Source organism: Enhydra lutris, unplaced genomic scaffold, assembly GCF_002288905.1.
Source record: "Enhydra lutris kenyoni isolate GAN:26980312 unplaced genomic scaffold, ASM228890v2 scaffoldscaffold44, whole genome shotgun sequence".
NCBI classification, from domain to species: Eukaryota; Metazoa; Chordata; class Mammalia; order Carnivora; family Mustelidae; genus Enhydra; species Enhydra lutris.
The window spans coordinates 10174390-10194794 of NW_019154128.1; the positions used below are offsets into that span (position 1 = coordinate 10174390).

At 41.9% G+C, this 20405-nt stretch overlaps 1 protein-coding gene across 1 annotated transcript in view; it reads left to right on the forward strand.

The window, feature by feature from the left end:
• Positions 1-672: 672 nt before the first annotated feature.
• The window catches only part of LOC111155952 (sperm-tail PG-rich repeat containing 4), a 39676-nt gene continuing 19943 nt past the window's right edge, over positions 673-20405 (forward strand). The window contains exons 1-5 of the mRNA XM_022516434.1: positions 673-753; positions 2704-2763; positions 4518-4775; positions 14752-14816; positions 15029-15083. Coding sequence (XP_022372142.1) covers positions 673-753; positions 2704-2763; positions 4518-4775; positions 14752-14816; positions 15029-15083 — 519 coding nt within the window. The remainder of the gene's footprint in view (positions 754-2703; positions 2764-4517; positions 4776-14751; positions 14817-15028; positions 15084-20405) is intronic.

Sequence of the window (20405 nt, forward strand, 5' to 3'; positions counted from 1 at the left end):
CTCGCAGTATTGTGAGGATTAAATTAGATTACTGTATATTAAGTATTTAGAAAACCGCAGGTACTCCATAAAATGGGATTACTCGCGTTGACGGGTGGGTCTGTTTCTAAAGATGAGAAAGTTTATGTAAAGGTTGAGAAGCTACAGCTAAAAGCTTGAAAGTGTAAAAGGACTATCAGGAAAAAGGGGTGGCCTTTCCTTTCACAGCTAGGGAAGCCCACTGTGTCTAGTGCTCCTAAAGTCAGAGGCAGGAAAAGAGACACACCCCAAATTTCCATCCGGAGGAGCTTAGAAACCACCTTAGAAAGTGGGTGCTAGGGCTGATTTTTGGCGCTAAAGCGAAGTACCCTACAAAACACTCTCCCAGCTTGGGGGTGTGGGTAATTTGGAAAAGGCCCGTGGGGAATGTGGTACGCTCAGGCTCCCACAAACCGTCTTTTATAAGCCTCCCTTGTGGCAGCGACCCACCCAGGGCTCCGCTGCGCCTCCCTCACCACACGTACGTGACGGGGGACGATTTCCTGTGCACGCGGCAGGGCGCGAGGCCTCGGTTCGCCCGCCTCCCCTCTCCACCACCGGACACAAAGCTGGCAGGTCTCCTGCGCACGCTCGGGAGCCCAAGGCCCCAGGCGCCTCCTGGCAACCAGACGCTGACGGAGCGAGGAGGCCTCAATGGATCAGCCAATCATCGCCATCACCTCCAATTCTCTAAGGGAAGACATGGCACCTGGCAGTTTGGGAGTCACCTCCACGGTACAGACGGACTTCCCGCGGCCCCGACTACCGACTGCCATGCCCCCCATCACCGCCCCCCCCGCCCCGCCCTCAGCTCCGGTGGCCGAACTCTCTCGTCTTCCTAACGCTGGGCCTTTGCGCCCCTTGGTTTGCTTCGCACCTCTCCCTGCCTTCCTCTACCTACCCAGCAGTCCAGTGGTCCTGATCTTTATCTGAGTGTACTTGGTTTTATTTCCTCTCCCCTTGCTCTCCACATCCTTCCATTCACCCTTTATTTTCTGTATTTTCTTTACTTCTTCCATACTACCAACTGCGCTGGACAACTGCTTTCATTTCCCCCTCTGCCCAGAGGATGGGTTTTAACGTAGCGAACGCACACGTTTGTGCCCTGTCTGGTATTTGAGTATTTATAAAATACCTTAAACTACCTTCACTTAGTTTTTAAATATGTTTGGGCAAGAGATGTTTAGCCTATCTTTTGGAAAGTGCTTCAGCCCTAAAATGAATTTGCAGTGATGAGTGGGTGGAGTTTAGATGGCTTGCCTTGGGCAAAACAAAACAGCCCCTGCCAATTACCTTCCTTTAGAAGTACTGTTTACTTCTCCCTTCTTCCCACTTCATTTTTCTGGTCCCCGGTAGAGGTGGGAGACTTGTCTGGACCTGCCTGAGAAAGTTTGATTTCTGTGACTGTAAATGTGCAACAGAGAAGATTCAACATAAATCTAATAAAGGGAACATATAGGAAAAAATTCAGACTTAGCACTGTGTATGAAACAGTGGGTTTTGTTTTGTTTTGTTTTGTTTTTTAGAGAAATGCACATTTCATAGTAAAACTAAAGCCCAGAGGTACTCATAAGTAGAGTGGGTATAAGTTGCTAAAAAGGAAGAATGAATTATATCAGTTTTACTGATTATTATTTCTAATGCATTGCTGCTCAAAATAACATATTTTATAGTAATAACAAAAGCATTATAAATGGAAGTACAATTCATTGTTTTAATGACTTTACCTAGTGAAAGTAGTACAAAAGGAAAAAACTATACAACTGTGTTCTGTTGGTGGTGAAGCTGAAACAAATGTGGAATAATAATAAATAGGTATAAGGTACCTAAGGTGGAAACCAAGAGCGTCCTTGGAAACTAAGCAATACCAAAATCATCTGCTTTTTAACTGGGCAGGTGAGGTGCTAAAAATAAAGGGAACCATTTATTGAGCACCGGGTTTGGGTCCAAGTCTTTAAATGTATTATGATTTATTCTCGTGCCAACCTTCTTATGCCTTATTTTTATACTCCTAAGAGGGAGTTGAGGCTTGTAAGGGTTAATTAAGTAACTACCTAGTGCTCCTAGTTAGTGACAGAGCTCGAGTTCAAGCCCAAGGTGATCTGGCTCCTCTGTCATTCTGCCTCTTTAGTGTCACATCTGGCTGGACAAGCTGAGAGAACTAGCTGTATCATATTTGTATTATACATGTTTGATAGTGTGTATAAAAACAGGAAAGGGCAGTTTTCAACATTTGCCGTATCACTGGGAATTTGTATCCCAATATCACATTAATTTGATGACTATGCACTTTCACCTTGAACTTCCAGCCCAATCACCTTAACCGTAAATCTATTATGACACAATTTTGGTCAATTACATAACTCTTTCCTTCCTAAGAACACCAAATTTTTTTGTCACATCTAATTTTCCTTATGACATGTCTTTTGAGATGAGGCTGTTTATTACTTTCATTTTTCCAAAGGGAATTTAGATGGGAACTTGGAAGCACTTCAAGTCATAAAATAGCAACTTAAGGAAATGTGACAGGCAAAATTTATCATTATGTAGTTTTATTTTAATTCAGGCTGACCAATTTGACACAGGTATTGATTTCTTCAAGCAAATGTTTTATAAAATATATTTATAATTAACTTCCATGGATCACCTCTCAAATGAGTAAGCACATTTTATGTTTGTTAATAGAAACCAGTGCGAAAGACATCATCTGTTGAAAGAGAAGGATGGTGGAGAATAGCATTAACAGTATGTGTGTTTTTATTCTTTGTGTTCATATTTCCATTGATATTTTAATCAGCCTTAAATTTTAAGTCACTTACAATTGTAAGAAAACAGTGGACCTTATTTCCTATTTATAATTTTATTTATTTAATTTTTAAAAAAGATTTATTTATTTGTTTGACAGGGAGAGAGACAGTGAGAGAGGGAACACAAGCTGGGGGAGGGGGAAAGGGAGAAGCAGTCTTCCCACTGAGCAGGGAACTCGATCCGGGGCTCGATCCCAGGACCTCATGACCTGAACCCAAGGCAGTTGCTTAACGACTGACCCACCCAGGCACCCCCCTATTTATAATTTTTAGTATGAGCATCTGACTGAGAAACTAACTTTAAAATTTGGATGCAGGACAAAATACAACAACTCCAGGAATCTAGGTACTTTACAGGATATCTAGATAAGATCAATCTAGTTTATGACTTTGGTGAGCTTACACAAGAAAACGCCTCCATTCTATGAAAGGGGTCTGAGTTTCAGATTTTATCTTAGATGGTATAGAGTTTGTGATAAGTTCTGTTAAGATGGTCAACTTAGGGGGCGCCTGGGTGGCTCAGTGGGTTAAGCCGCTGCCTTCGGCTCAGGTCATGATCTCGGAGTCCTGGGATCGAGTCCCGCATCGGGCTCTCTGCTCGGCAGGGAGCCTGCTTCCTCCTGTCTCTCTGCCTGCCTCTCTGCCTGCTTGTGATCTCTGTCTGTCAAATAAATAAATAAAATCTAAAAAAAAAAAAAAAAAAGATGGTCAACTTAGGAAAGCTAGGTGGTAATAGATGAAGAAAAAAGACCAGAGGATCCCCTGTTCAAGAGATAGCATTTCTATATTGTAGAAGTATTTCCTGTCCAGACGCTTCATAAGAGAGGGGCCCATGGGCCAAAACTTTTTTTTTTTTTTAAGATTTTATTTATTTATTTGTCAGAGAGAGAGAGAGAGGGAGAGAGAGCAAGCACAGGCAGACAGAATGGCAGACAGAGGCAGAGGGAGAAGCAGGCTCCCTGATGAGCAAGGAGCCCGATGTGGGACTCGATCCCAGGACACTGGGATCATGACCTGAGCCGAAGGCAGCTGCTTAACCAACTGAGCCACCCAGGCGTCCCAAGGCCAAAACTTTTTTGAAATGAAACTGATTTTAATGGTAGAACCAAGCCAGGTGCTAAGTGGAAATGTGGCCACAAAAGCAGCAGGGACTAAACTTGTAGTTCCGGCCATGCAGCCACACTGCGGCTGTGCTGTGAAAGTACCAAACCTCCTATTGGGCTGATGAAACCACGTGTTCTGCCAGCTCCTCCACAGTCTCATGTTCTTATTTTTCAGCTTTTCATTTGAGGGCTAGAGAGAAACTTGTAGTACCCACCCAGCAGAAGTAGGCTAACTTTTTTTTTTTTTTAGTCAAGAAACTATCCTGAGTGGTCTCAAGAGAGACCTGACATTTATAGCCCAACTGCGTATCAAGGTTTCACATCTCTGAAGTTACTTTTTAAAAAGTTAATAACTTCCAACTATGGCCGCAACCCATTTGCTATCATTCAGCAACTGTCTCAGAAAGGAAAGGATCATGATTCTCTTGAAATAGGGTTCTGTCAGGAGTGTTTACTATATTTGATAAAATTTAATTAAACTTTAAAACAGCAAGTAATGCTTCTTGAGAGTGACCCTTCAAAGAATGGTGTTTTAGGAGCTGTTACCAGTTTGCACACTGATCTGAAAAATGATGTCAATTTTCCACAGAATACTCCTATCCCTGGCACTTACCACTTGAAAACTTTCATTGAAGAATCCCTATTAAATCCAGTGATAGCAACCTACAATTTTAAAAACGAAGGAAGGAAAAGACCGCCTCTCGTGCAAAGAAACAATCTGGTCCTAAATGACCTTCCCCTGTACGCACCTCCTGACTTCTTGGACTTGTTAAAGAAGCAACTGGCCTCGTACTCATTTAAAGACAAACCGCGGTCAAGTGCCAGCACGCTGGTTTACAAAGATCAGGTAAGGTGCTCCTAGCAGCTGGGTTCTTGTGGAAAAGCTACCAACAGCCCCTGAGGAGAATATCCTATGTACTTTGAGTGCCTCTTCCCCAAGAGAAATTGAAAACCTATAGGATGCCTTATTGCCTACAGAAATCAAACAAGGGCTGTCTGGTTTGCAAGTAGTCACGTCCAGCAGGATTTTCCCCTGTGAGGCCTCCTTAACCTGAGAATACATGGGAAAAACTGTTCCCTCTCCAGGCACTCTTGGAGGGATTCCCCTGACTTGGGGGAGCTTCTGGAAACTTATCTGTGCTTGGGCCATACTTCTGTTTCCTCAGGCAGTTCATACAGTGTACCCTGTTCTTCCAAAGAGAAAATGTTTCCAGTAAGTGGTGCCCTTTAATTAGAGTGTGAATATAACCAGATACCATAGGGAAAGCTTTTTAAAAATGTCTTGTAGAAGTGAGCCCTGCGGTACCAGGAAGGTCACATTCTACGCTCTGCTCTGCCAGTTCATTCATAACACTGGAAATAAGAGCACTGCTGTGCTTCCAGTCCCGGGCTAGGTTCTGTGCAGGGAATATGTTCCTGACTGGGGAGTATTTGAGTAAGAATACAAAAACAAATATATCAAGTGCTAAGATAAATAGCATGGCAGGAAATGCCAGGGGTATTCAGTGTAGGCTGAGTTGAAAAGCTGGAAGGCTCCCGGGATTAAGTAGGACCCAAGCCGGACCTTGAATAATACATGACATTTATGTGGCTCTTAATAGCTTACTGTGAGTTTCCCCACGTATTCTCATAGTTGTTCTTCCCCAGCATTCTGAAATAGGCAGAACAGATGTTACCCCCATTTTTTATGTGAAAACCATGGTGAGTAGATACCAAGTCACTTGTTCAGAGGCACGTAGATAGGTAGGTAAGGCAGTACTTTCAACTGAGGGTTTCTGACCCCAATTTGGTGCCTTGTCCAGAGCGCCTCTGGCTATGAGCGAGCGGCAGAGTTCGGGGGTATATAAAGAGAGGTATTCAAGGGAGGGGCATAACACTGTGGAAGGCTGGCAGAGAGAGACTTGTGACTTGGCCTTTGGGACTGGGGACTTGAGGCCTCCCATTTATTAAAGATTTCATTTATTTATTTGAGAGAGAGAGAGAGAGAGAGAGTAAGAAAACATGAGTAGGGGAGGCTCAGAGGGAGAAGCAGAATGCCCACTGAGCAGGGAGCTCCATGCAGGGCTCGAACCCCAGGACTCTGGGATCATGACCTGAGCCAAAAGCAGATGCTTAACTGACAGCGCCACCCACAAGGCCCAGGACTCCCATTTATAAAGAAGCTAGTAATAGTATCAACCCCTACAACTTTATCAGAATATTGTGATAACCTGAGAAGAAATGCATTGCCACCGGAGGTTGAATTATATGCAAGGGCTGTGTTTGTGAAGATGGACAAGACATTTTCAGCAGGATGAGCCTGTCATAGCCAACACGGAAACCCTTCCTACTGTTTTGCAAATTATGGCTTTGAAACAGGGCAGAGTGATAAATGTTCATTGGGTAAATCTTATCCTGTTTGCTTCAGTGGATGAATACAAACACTAAATTATGCTGACTTTTATGGCTCAATATCGGGTAACCATGCTACAAGTGAAATCATTCTGGCCACCCCCAGGGCAGGATCCTCCTTCCTCATTCTGCACCACTGTTTACTGCCCTTCTGTTTCCTCTCTTCTTGCTTTTAGGGGTTATTGAGGGTAGGTCAAGGCCCACTGATGAAAGGAGAAAACATAGAAGGTTGGCATTAGGCAAAATCTAAAGCTTTAAAAGACCGTAAGAATTTGGCTTACCCAGAGGGGTAGATAAAACCTGAAAGCAAACTCTTTCTGTTTCTTTCTTTTCTCCTCTCTCTCCCTACCTCCCCCAAAGGATTGTGCTATAGAAAATGGAAGAATTAAATGTTTTCCTAATTTGCTGTTTTCAAAGGATCTACGATAATGTTCTCAGGAGGAGAGACATTCAGATGTGGCATTGTTTACTCACCAATAAAATTCACAATTCTGTTGTTGTTTTTTTTTTAATGCAGAGCTCAGTAAAATAATGATTTGAATCTGAAGTAGATAGAGTAGACGTTGTTATTTATTAATACGGAACTATATTCTCCAGCTTCACAATTTTTAATAGAACATTCACTTTATACCCCCATTAGTGCTGCTTTTTTATTTGTAAATTTTTTGCTATTTTCAACACCTTTATTCTGATGCATGTAACTCACTGGAGCATCTGTATCAAAGACTCAGATCAGATGTGGATGTGTGTGTGTGTGTGCACGCGCGCGCATGTGTGTATGCTCATCTATGTCTGGCTCTTTCCAAAGACTGTTTGAGGTGGCCCTATGAGTTTTATAATAATTCTTTCTGTATTTATGTTGGAGGAGTAATAGGTTTTTATTGTAGGACATATGTGCAGATGTGAGGCTGTGTCTCTCCCTGTCTATAGTGTTATGAGCTTCTCTTGGCCTTGTTGCCATCCTCCAGCAGCCCCTGGGTTCCTCCCAATCGTTTCTGGATGATTTCAGCTCCTTCGTGCCTCCACTCTCTCCAAAGCGCCTGTCATGATTTTAATACACCCGTGCGTGATCTTCCAACAACCTAGCTTTTCAGTTTCTTGAATTTTCCTCTGCCTCAGCCACTGGCTCTTTAGAGTTGTTTTGTTTGTTCGAATGGGTTTCTTGGCTTTGTTGTTTTTTTGTTTTTTACACTCCTTAGAGTTTCTCAAGACCAATCATTTTAACCCTCCACAGTCTCAACTGCAGGCAACCCATTCTTCTCACCCTCTCCTAATCTTCTGTTTCGCTCACCCTAGCACCCTAACCCCTCCCCAAATTTTTCTGTCCTCCCCATCCCTAATCCATGGATCTGACCTCCTTTTTCAGTGCCTCTGACTTTCTGATGTTTTCCTTCCTCGCGGAGCTTCAGGTCCTGGTCACTTTAGAGTTTTCCCCTGCACACGTCCGCAGTCCCTGCCCAGGGGGCTCATCTTACCTGTCTAGCAAGGCTGTCACACTGGTTAAGTCCAAGTCTCTAGGAACTTGGTCCCTGCATCCATGTTGCTGAATGGCCTCATTTTAAATTCTTCACCTTTCCTGCCACTGAATGGACTTCCCTGGTGTTTTCTCTGCCACTCTTGCAGGTGGCTTTATCTCACATCTCCCCTCTTTCCAAAACCCCAAGTCCTCATCCTCAGCCCTCCCTCTTCTCTCTTCTCACCTCCTTCAGCCCCTTCTCCCTGACTTCTTCATGTAGGAGCACCCCTGACCCTCTTCCCCTTCTACACTCACTCCCTTGGTGATTTCATTCAGCCCCAAGGCTTTGGACACCATCTAATTGTTGGAGATTTCCAAATTTATATCTCCTTCCCAGACTTCTCTCTTGAGCTCCGGACTTGTGTATCCAACTGCTTTCTTGACCTCTGCACTTGTATGTCTAAGTCAGGGTTTCTCAACTTTGGCACTCTTGACATTTTTGGATGGTATAATTCTTTGTTGTGGGAGCTATTCTGAACTTTGTAGGATGTTCAGCAGCATTCCTGGATAATTAGATGCCATAAGCTAAGTAGATGCCATCAGCAGTCCCCCCCACAGTTGTAAACAACCCAAGCTGTCTCCAGACATTGCCAAATGTTCCCTGGGAGTGAGAAGGGGGTAATAAAACCAGCCAACCAATCAACTAACCAACAAACCCATCTCCTTCCTGATTGAGAACCTTTGTGACAATGGGTGTGACCTCTGAGTGGCTGTTCTCAGGGTCAGCAAGTTTATTGGGACCTGGCTTCATCTCCCTCTCTTCCTGCCCCTGGTCTCCTGGCTGCTTCTTGAGCTTGCCACTGCACCTGTCTTTGCATTGGATCTTCCTTCTTCTGGAATGCTCTTATTCCATATATCTGCATGGCTTACTCCATCTCCTTCTTCAGGTCTTTCTTCAAGTGTCACCTTCTCAATAAGCCCCATTTAAATTCACCACCTGACACTCCTGACCTTAGGAGGGAATCCTGCCCTTCTTATTTTTTCTTTAGCACCTGTAGCCATCAATACACTTTATAATTTACTTGTACTTTGCATTTATTATTTGTCGTCTGTTTTCCCCCATGAGCTTCATAAGGACATGAATATTTATCTTTTTTACTCACTGTTACATCTTTGCCTTTAGAACAGTGTCTGATGATTAATATGCATTGAATGTGGAATGAATGAATGATTATCCAGCTCTTTGATATCTGTCTGGGTCTTACTCTATTTGTTTCTTTGGATGTGTGATTTTCTTTGACCCTGTGTACATTGTTCACAGTTCCTCAAAACTGATTTTCATGAACCCTAAGACCTAAATGAAAGTGTTTTCCTTCAGGGAAGGCTTGCTTTTGGTTCTGCTTTAGGGGGTAGCTACCGATCTGGGGCCACTTGAAATACACTGCTCATGTATTCTTGGGTCACTCCAGTGATGGCACTTTGTGCAAGGGACCAGCCCATAGTTACAGTCTCTCAGTAGTGGATTTCTTCCCCCTTTTCCAATTCTGCTTAGCACCAAGGCAACTCTGTGTACAGACTCTTAGCATTGGGTGATACGGGAGGGCTTACTTTCAGAAAGTGCTCTTCTAGGGTCTCTAATTCCTGTGGGTAGGACCCCCATTAGATCAGCATCACTGATGGGCCTAAGCTTTGGCCTCTAGATCCTCGTAAGAAAATGCAGCTCTGTTCTTCTGCTGAGTTTAGTCTGAACCAGCAAACATCCTCTGGGCAAAACTTGGCCACTTAACCTCTCTGGCTTCTTGCTATGTCTTGCTTTGGGGTTCTTAAATTTCCTTATTATCTGCTTAGCAATTTCTTGTCATTTTAAAAACTCTTGCTTATTTGCTTTTAATATTTTATTCCTCATTTCTAGTAGTTGTCTGCAGTGAGAAAGCTCATCATCCAAATAACCTAGCTCACCACTAATAGAAACCAGACCTTTTTTTCCCCTTAGAAATATACTGTGAATCTTTTCCACACCCTTAGGTGTTCTCTACATCATCTCAAATAGCTGCATAGTATTCTACTAGATGGACATATCCTGATGTATTCAGCATTTTCTGCTGTTAGTCACAGAGTGGAGTTGTTGGGGAAAGGAATGCAGCTGTCTAAGTCTTTAGAGATGCATTGCCAAATGCTTTTACAGAAAAATTGTGCCATCCTGCATCTCTCTCTTGCAGAATATAACAAATCTGGTACCATTTTACATCCACTGTTTATGTTTTCAACTAAAAACATGGATCAAATGACTGAAATGGGAAATGTTAAAGTATAAACTTGAAATCAGTGTGCTGGGGAGCTCCTGAACAACCCAAAGCCCACTACGTCTGTGCCAGTCTCCTGACCATGCACAGGAAAGGGAGAAGATAGTGACGCTGCCCCTGTCTATAACCAGTGAGTCAGTGACCATGAGGCTTCCACACTTTTGCACCGAAGGGTAAAAATGAGTCATGTTCTTTTTCTTTTTTTTTTTTAATTTTTATTTCAGATAGTTAACGTACAGTGCAATATTGTTTCCTGGAATAGAGTCACGTTCTCTTGTAATCCAATTGAAATAGATAGTCTAGTTTAAAAATGAAGAAACGATATGAACTGGCAATTCACAAAGAGATATACCAGTTCCTTAAAAAAAAAAAAAAGGCACAAAGTGATGCTTGGCTTCAGCTAATAATTAAATAATTGCAAAGGAACAAAAGCAGCTAGACTTTTTTTTTTTTTTTTTTTTTTTTTGTCTGTCAGATGATCAACAGTTTAAGTTTGATGATACCCATTATTGGCAAAGGGGGTACGTAAACATATTCTCACACACTGTTTGTGTCATACAAATTGTTGCGAGTATTTTGGAAGGTAATTTGGTAATTCCTAGCAGCTTTAAAGGCATATAGTAAGGGATGCCTGGGTGGTTCCATTGGTTAAGTGTCTGCCTTCAGCTCGGGTCATGATCCCAGGGTCCTGGAATCAAGTCCTGCATCAAGCTCCTTGCCCAGTGGGTAGCCTGCTTCTCCCTCTGCCTGCTGCTCTCACTGCTTGTGTTCCGTCTCCCTCTCTCTCTGACAAATAAATAAATAAAATCTCTTTAAAAATGCATATAGTGGGGCGCCTGGGTGCTCAGTGGCTTAAGCCTCTGCCTTCGGCTCAGGTCATGATCTCAGGGTCCTGGGGTCGAGCCCCGAATTGGGCTCTCTGCTTGGTGGGGAACCTGCTTCCCCCTCTCTCTGCCTGCCTCTCTGCCTACCTGTGATCTCTCTCTCTGTGTCAAATAAATAAAATCTTTTAAAAAAATTTAAAAAAATTAAAATAGTGAGGTGAATCTATGTGTTGATATGGAAGCATCTCCAAAGTACATATTAATAAAAAAACTCAAGCAACAAGCCAATATTTATAGCATAATTCCATTTGTATGAATGAAAACAGATATACCTATATATGATATTAAATGCTTCCTTTCTTGAGAGTTATTTAAGCAATCATTAACAGTGGTTTCCATTTGAGAAGTAAGGGTTACATAGGGTACAAGGAGACTTACCATTATTTTGTTCTTTCTGTAGACTTTGAATGTATGCAAGTAATATTCTTTCCAATCATGCTCATTTGTAAAGAAATAAAAATTTTTTCCAACATTTTTTCTATTTTATCTCATTACATTTTCCATTTTAAAACTTCTCTTATTTACTTCCTAGGTTGGGAGCATTTCCATGAAAATCAGAAACAGAATTTTTTAATTGCCTCAAACTTCTCTCTAGGCTTTTGCCTTGGAAGATGAAGCTCACATAAAAGGAAACAAATTCGGCGGTTCCGCCTCTCCCAACTCTCAGGTCAAAGGGGGATTGTCAGGCTGGAAAGGCACCCCTATTAACTTAGAAAATGAGCCAAAGAGGAGGAACTGAGCCAAAGGGTCCATTTTATTTTTGAATTTTATATTATTTTTAAAAATTTTTTTTATTTATTCATTTGAGAGAGACAGAGAGAGTGAACAAGGGCACAGCAGGGGAGAGGGTCAGAGGGTGAGAGGGAGAAACAGATCCCCACTGAGTAGGATGCCCAACACAGGGCTTAATCCCAGGACTCTGGGATCATGACCTGAGCTGAAGGCAGACCCTTAACCGACTGAGCCACCCAGGTGCCCCTATTTTATTTTAATTTTTTTAAAGATTTTATTCATTTATTTGACAGACAGAGATCACAGGTAGGCAGAGAGGCAGGCAGAGAGAGAGAGGGGGGAAGCAGGCTCTCTGCTGAGCAGAGAGCTTGATGTAGGGCTTGATCTCGCAGCCCTGGGATCATGACCTGAGCTGAAATCAAGAGTCAGATGCTCTATCCTCCCAGCGCCCCCAAAGGATCCATTTTAATGTGTTCAAAAGACATCCTTGAACAGCCAGTTAGGAGACTGATGTTGAGAAAATCTGGCGGATTCATTGATCATTGTTAGCTGTGTTTATAGCTGTGAAGATGATGTCTTTGAAGACACGTTAATTTGAAAAGCATTGCATGGTAAAAATAATGGCTGGTGGAATTTTCAACAGAATGGTTTTGCATTGACAAAATAACCCATGGAGAGAAACCTTGTGCCCAAAGAGGGGCTGACAAATAATATTATAGGGAACTAGAGACTTAAATGTTAGGATAATGAAATGCAAAATGTAGATGGAACAATTCATTGTGTATTTTTAAAAAGACTTATTTATCTGTTTTAGAGGAAGAGCGTGAATGTGCCAGCAGAGGGAGGGGCAGAGGGAGAAAGAATCTCAAGCTGACTCCTCACTGAGCATGGAGCCTGTGGTCGGACTCCTCCTTAGGACCCTGAGATAGTGACCTGAACTGAAATGCTATGACCCCAAAGAAAGCGCTGGCTTAAAATACATTCCTGCGCTCCCATGGTATGATGAAACAAACAAACTCACGTTTCCTTGGTGTTTATTATGTCCAGTGAACAATTAACAAGGCACAGGTGCATCAGGACAACGTATATATTTCATCATAAAATCTGTATTTATTGATATTATCACTGTAGCCACGAAAAGCTGCCCCTGCAAGCAAAACGGTATTAATATGTGAAAGACAGCTGTGGGGCAAAATATAACAGCTGAACTTCCTTGTGGCAGATAATGCCAGGGTATGGATGCCTCATTTTCAGCAGAGGCAGCCTTGTATTTCTAAACCTGGTTTTAAAATAATAGGGGTGGGGGAGATTGTTCACTTCCAGGGAGGCTTCTTTCCAGGATTTTGTAACACAAGTCCTCCTTGCCAGCTCCTTCAACCTAGATATTTCTGGAGATTGGGTCAGTTTTCTTTCCCCTGGCTCCTAGTTCTCCTTCCCTCTCTTCCTCCTCTCTGTCACACATCCCAGTCTCTGTGCATACCAGTTCCTGACACTCCCTTCAGTCACATACTCCTGGGTTAATACCTGTAGATCCAGAGACAATGGAGCTTCCCAGGTACTTTGCAACAAGCTTGGCAATGGGCAGACAGTCTCCTTTGCAACATTCCTCCTTAAAGTGTCCTCCATGGCCGCCTCGAGGAAGTCCTGCCTTTCCTGAAACCCCAATCAAATTTCAGTCTTTGCCATCTTTAAACCACTGGATGGATTTATTTATTTAATCATCCCCCCCACACCCCTGGCTTTATTGAGGTATGATCGTTAGATCCCACATATGAGTGATACAAAACAGTATCTGTCTTTCTCTGCCTTATTGCACTTCGCACAATGTGCTCCAGTTTCAACCCTCTTGTTGCAAATGGCAGGATTTCTTTTTTCACAGTTGAGTAATATTCCTTTGATACACACACAAGTAGGCTCATACGTAGGATCACACATGCACATATAGCATTTTGATCAGACGCATATATTCATCACCCACTCCTCCATCAGTGGACACTTAGGTTGTTATTTCTTTTTCTTGCCTAATTATTCTGGTTAGGGCTTCCAATACTATGTTGAATAGGAATGGAAAAAGTGAACACCCTTGTCCTGCTCCTGACTTTAGAGGAAAATCTTTTAGTTTTTCACCACTGAGTATGTGAGATTAGGTGTGGGTCATTAGTTGGTTTTAATCTCTCTCCACTCCCAAGTCTCCAATTTGTCTTTTATCATTTTATTTATAGCATTTTTTTTAAAGATTTTATTTATTCATTTGACAGACAAAGATCACAAGTAGGCAGAGAGGCAGGCAGAGAGAGAGGGAGGAAGCAGGCTCCCTGCCAAGCAGAGAGCCCGATGTGGGGCTTGATCCCAGGACCCTGAGACCATGACCTGAGCCGAAGGCAGAGGCTTAACCCACTAAGCCACCCAGGCGCCCCTATTTATAGTATTTTATATTAGAATTGTTTACATAGGGGTGCCTGGGTGGCTCAGTCAGTTAAGCGGCTGCCTTTGTTTCAGGTCATGATCCCAGGGCCCAGGGATCAAGCCCCACATTGGGCTCCCTGCTTAGTGGAGAGCCTGCTTCTCCCTCTCCCTCTGTCTGCCACTCTGCCTACTTAAGCTCTCTCTTTATTGCTCTATCAAATAAATAAATAAAATCTTAAAAAAATTGTTATATATGTGCTTTCCCACTCCTACTGGCCAGGAGCCATATCTCTCTTACCCTTATATTCCCCACCACACCTAGCAGTGCTTTACCCACATAGCAGGCTCACCAAATGGTTGTTGAATGGATTTGTTAGGTCTATTACATTTAAAATATGATCAATTGTACAGAATTCTTCTATGCACCCTCTCAGGCACACTATCATAAAGTTTACCATGAAAAGGGATTATTTGTTGAATGTTTTCAGGTTTTGTCTTTGAAAATGAACTTTTTCCACTATTAAGACTGAGAATAAATGACATAACACTGTATGGTCATAAAATAAAGGATTACAAATGACAGGTAATAAGATAAAGTGAGCTTAAGACCTGTATTAATCTATTTTTGGTGTCCTCGTCCATTCTCTGCAGTCAGTTAAGATCTCACCAGGGCAATATGATCTACTTCCTGCACCGGTTCCCAAGCATGCTTCCAGGTAACTATACACCTATTAAGTCGCTTTTAATAATTTCACTCGTGCCTTTTTATTTACATACTTAACCAATACTAAAGGCTTTTAATTTTTATTTATGCCCATCATCTCTAGATTAGCATTTTCAAATATTTAGTGAGAGACAGGAAATAAATCAACAATGTTCCCATATTAAAAAATAGATTTAGAACATCTTTTTTTTTTTTTTAACATAGGAGCTTCATATTTCGTTCTACAGTTCAAAGATTTCCAACAGGCTGCTTCACTCCTGTAAGTATATTGTAGACAATTAAAACATGATGAATTTGATGTTTAAAATATGCAGTGGTTCATTTTGACATATCAAGATTAACGTTTTGATCACTGTAGTAGATAAGCAGTGAATGATTAATGTAATTGATTTAAGATATACTTAAAGTATATCTGAAGATATACCAGGGATTTCAAATTAAGTAACCCATTTGTGTCAAGGTATAGAAGAAAAGTAAAAGCTCTTTCCCTTTCTGTAGGTCTTGACTCATATCCCATTCTCAGTGAAGTCACCAACAGTCACCTGTTCAGAATTTCCTGTTCCCCCTTCCTTGGTTTATTTTTCTCCATCTTGTTCATCACTATATGATACACTACTCTCAGACATTAATCTATCCTGTTTTATCTGTCTCCCCCCACAATGTAAGCTTCATGTAGGAGGAGACTTTTGTCTGTTTTTGTCCTGTATACATAACACCTAGAAAAATGGCTGGCACATGGTAGTTATTCATTTAATTAATTAGTAAAATCATCAGAGATGTTCGATAGATCATTGTATTTACAACAAAAAGGAAAAGTATCTCTGGTTTCTTTAAAAAATGTGAAAATGCCTTCCTGTTTCTACAAATTTTCAAATATATGGCCATGTGTTTTGGTAAATATGTACACCCTTAGATAATTAACTAACTAGTAGAATGCCAAAAAATAAATAATTATATACATATTTTGAAGGATTAAGGCAATATGAAATTACTTTGGGATGGTTTGATGGCTTGAGTTACCTATTTGTAGCTAAAAACCCAGGGAGAGAAAGATATATGGTGAACATCTGAAAGAGGAATTTAGATAACAGAATTCAGAAACAGACCCTAGACTATCTAGGATTTTTGTATTTGATAAAGATGGTATGACAAATCAGTAAGGAAAGGAAGAGAATATTTTTTGCTGAGCAATTGGTTAAATAACTTAGAAATTAAGTTAGATTCTTCCTACCACATAATAAAGTAAATTTCATATTGATAAAAGAATTAAATGAAGCATAAAACCAGAAGAAAATATATTATCCTATGTCTAATTTTAGGATAAGGCAGATTTTCTGAGATCAGGGCAGTGGGTGAACTGCAAAGGAGAAGTATTTGATTTAACCACACAACATTTAACATTTCCTGTATATCAGAAGACAAACTGTAAACAAGGCTAATTCAGAACATTTATTTTCAACATACCCAGCAGATAAAGGGCTAATGGCCTTATTTAAACTTCTCTTAACAATCTAGAGGAAAAACTTCAATAGAAAAGTAAAACGGATGACGGCCAGAAGTGGACCATTCATGTAACAAGAAGTTCAGATAGCCAACAAAGGTGAAAAAATTTTGATCCCACGATCAAATGTGAGAAACTGAAAGGCTGACTGAAAACTTTTTGTATGTGGGTGGCGTGCTGGGTTGAATAATGGCCCCAAAAATGTGGCCATGTCCTAATTTTTAGAACCTGTGAATGTTACTTTATGTGGCAGAGACCGCCCTGCTGACATGATTACATGAAGGATCCTGAGATGGGGAGATGGTTCTGGATTCTCCGGTGGGTCCTAGATGCACTCGCAAGTGTCCTTATAAGAGGGAGGCAGGGGGAGGTTTGAGAAGGGGGAGAAGGCAGTGTGGTCACAGAGGCAGAGGTTGGAGTGACGCGACCACAAGCCAAGGAAGGTGGCCCTCCCTAGAAGCTGGGGGCACAGGACACTAATGCAGGTGGGGATTATGTCCAGTGGATTTCACAGTGGATTGATGGGAGGAGGACGTGGTTTTTCCTTTGGGTATCCCCTGGGCCTTTTCTTTTGCACATGTCAGTAGCTTCAAAATGACTCTTCGGCCTCTGGCTTGGGGTACAGGCCAGGGCTTGGCGTATAGGCCAGTTGCCAGTGTTTTGGAAGCTGAGTCGGGGAAGAGGCTGGGGGTCTCACCATTTGGTGTGTGGAGAAATTAACTTAATTCCTGTTTTTGGTCTTTACCAAAAGGCTCCTACCCTCAGAGTGCCTGGGGCTTCTGCATCCAGTTGTCTGGTGCAGTTGGCCCAGAAATGCACCCCCTGCCCCGCTTAGGATGCAGGAAGCGGGGGAGGTGGAGGGACCTGGAGAGAGGAGGTCTACCAGTTCTCCACCTTCCATTCCCACCTGACAGGGGCCTCATGCCTAAAATTCCTGACCTTCTCTTGGGTTCTGTGGAGCATATCAGCCTGTTCCCTTGGCAGTTCAGCTGTCTCCACCGAGCCACATCAGGTCCCATTTCTCCAGGGTGCTTCACGTCTTCGCCCAGTGTGTTCTCTCTGTCGGCCATTGTCTCTTCTCTTGGCTCTGTGTGTGTACAGAATGGGAGGTGGCTAGTTCTACTTTTCTTATTTGATGGGAGGAATGGAAATAGTTGGCTTTGGCAGCAAGCAGTCAAGACACCTGGATTTTTTGTCACTGGGTAATAACTCTGTCTCCCTTGAAATATAGGTTTTAAATGAATGCTGTGAGTTAATAATGATTTGTTTACTATGAGTAAGGATGGACTCAATCAAAAATAATTTGATTTTAGTTCAGGTTAGGCATCCAGGACAAGCAGCCTGGAATGTGAAATAGCACAAGCCAGTTGATTCTGACAGTTTTTGCCTTTGTTCTCATTGCTTTTGTGGAGAGAAGATTTTTCAAGATCCTTATTCTGCCATTTTCATTGATGTCACCTCATCTATTCTATTTTATAAATAAAAGTGATTCACTGATTTAGAACATCCTGTCCTTCAACAAAGTGAAAAGAATACTTCCATGGAAAATATTCTAAGACAAAGAGAGAGCCCAGGCCTGTGATTCATGTCTGTCCTAAACATGCATTCCCAGAGCAGAATGTGGGTTTGGTTTAGATCCACAAACTTGTAAACTGTAGAAAGCAAACTCCTTGGATCCCAACAGTGGGAGATGGTGGTGAGCTGTGTGGGTATGGTCCCGAAATACTTCTTACCATTCTCAAACCTTTTTGAGATAAATGTAGTAATCTTTAGGCCATTATAATATGCCACCTAATTTTTTTAAATTTTCTTTTTTTTTTATTAACATAGAATGTATTATTTGCCTGAGGGGATAATATGCCCCTTAACTTTTATCCAGGTAATCTCATTGGATTGATTTTATCATTCAGTTTTGTTGTTCTAGAAATCAACATTATAATCCCAAAACTGTTAAGGACTCTTAGAATTGGAAGAAACTTTATCAATGAGCTACTCTTGACCCTTGAACAACACGGATTTGAACTGTGTGGACTGCATATATGTAGGTTTTCTTAAGTAAATACAGTAGAGTACTGAAAATGTATTTATTTTTTCTTTCTTGTGATCTTCTTAATATTTTCCCTATAGCTTACTTTATTGTAAGACTGTAGTATACAATCCATACAACATATAAAATACATGCTAATCCACTATATGTGTTATGGGTAAGGCTTTCAGTCAACAGGTGGCTATTAGTAGTTAAGTTTTGGGGGAGTGAGAAGTTATACATGGATTTCCCACTCATCAGGAGTTGGCGCCCCAACACCCACTCTGTATAAGGGTCAACTGTATTCTATTAGCGTTGGCTTTGTTGATGAGGGCCACCATCCTTCACTGAGTGGTTTCTGGTGCAGGTGCATTTAATCTTCACGGCAACTTGGCAGGTTAATATTCCATCTCTCCTTCACAGGTCAGGAAATGGAAGTTAGTTTACAGAGGTCATGGTTATCTAGGAAGTGGAGCCGTGACTTAGACCCCATCTCTGGTGACCTCAAAACCTGGGCTCTAAGTTGTGCTGCCTAGTGTGTGAACATGATCAAGTGACTTGCTTAGTGCCTTTGCACATTTAGAGCTGGTCTGGGGTCAAATCCAAGTGGCAGATATTGTGTTGTCTCTGGCGTCACCATTCCTCACTGATGACTAAGGCTTGTTCATGGGCACAGGTTGGCCTGCTTAACCCTTTTTGCAGTAGGATGAGCTCATATGCAGGAGGTTTCTCCGTCCTGGGAGGGCCATCTATCAGCCTGCCTGTTACGCTCCGATCATCTAAGATCCTTACAATGGATGGAGGCAGCTTAGGCTCCGGCTGAGAGCTTTGCTACACTGGCTTTTTTTAACTGGCCATATTTTTTCCCTGGGACACCTTTAGGATGTTAGAACTTCCAGTCCTTTCTCAGCAAAGTCTCTTTGTAAAAAGCTGGACTCAACTGAGTCTAGCTGACTTCATTAGAAGTTCTTTCATGTGCTCTAGACATCTCTTTTGGGTGGCTATGTGTGTGGCCCTATGCCAGGTAGCGAATTATTGAGTATTCAGTGACAAATGAGACATTTTATCAGTGCTCTCCCTTCCCTCTCGAAGGGCAAGGACACACTAAGGTCAATAACCCAAGCAAGGTGTCCCTACACAAGCACACAGAAACTTACCCAGATGAAATGAGAGTCCGGGATTCACAATGCACGTGTCTGACTAGTGTGAGACCAAATGGCTTGGCACGTACAACTTGAAATGTGGAACCCAAAATTAGACAGTGATGACTCAAGTTTAATATTATCTGTTGATAGAAGCACATGTACCTCCTTCCTTCGGAGAGCCATCTCTAGAACTTTCTGATACATTTACTGGTAAGCTTCTTAGCAAGGGCTGACTGAGGAAGGAGGTAAGGGCAGGAGTGAAAAAAGGGCTTCAGTGAGGAAAGGAACATCAATCCTTGTCTCCTTGTCCCTTCAGAGCCTGTATCCAAAGCCAAACTCAAAGAAACCAAAGGGCCAGTTGTCCTTTCAGGATTTGGGTCCAAAGGCTTTTCCACAGTCATTTATTAGTTGATGGGGTAAGAAGGTAAATTTGTTTTTATACCTTCCCACCCACGGCAGCAATGCCTGAAACTCCTTGGTAGGGATTTGTTTTTAAGATTTTATTTTCAAAGAATCTCTAGACCCAATGTGGGCCTTGAACTCACAACACCTGAAATCAAGAGCCACATGCTCTATCATGTTTTATTGTTCCCTGACTTAGGTCCCTTGTAGATTTCTAGGTCTGCATTTACTATTTGTAATCCTCAGGAAATAATGCTAATTGTAATGAGCTTACAGAAAGAGAAGAAACTTCATACATTTGCTGAGAAGGTAAAAGTGCTTCTTTAGGGCTTCCTCATCTGAGGCTAACAGTATGCTCCATTTACAAATGCTGCTTTCTTGCCCCTGTCTATTGTGATTCTATTTCATTTGTCCTCAGTGTTTTTTACACCAAGAGAATTGGAAAGGGTAGAACTTGATGGAGGGAAGGACTGTAGAGAGGTATGTTTGATGAGATAGAAAGACTGT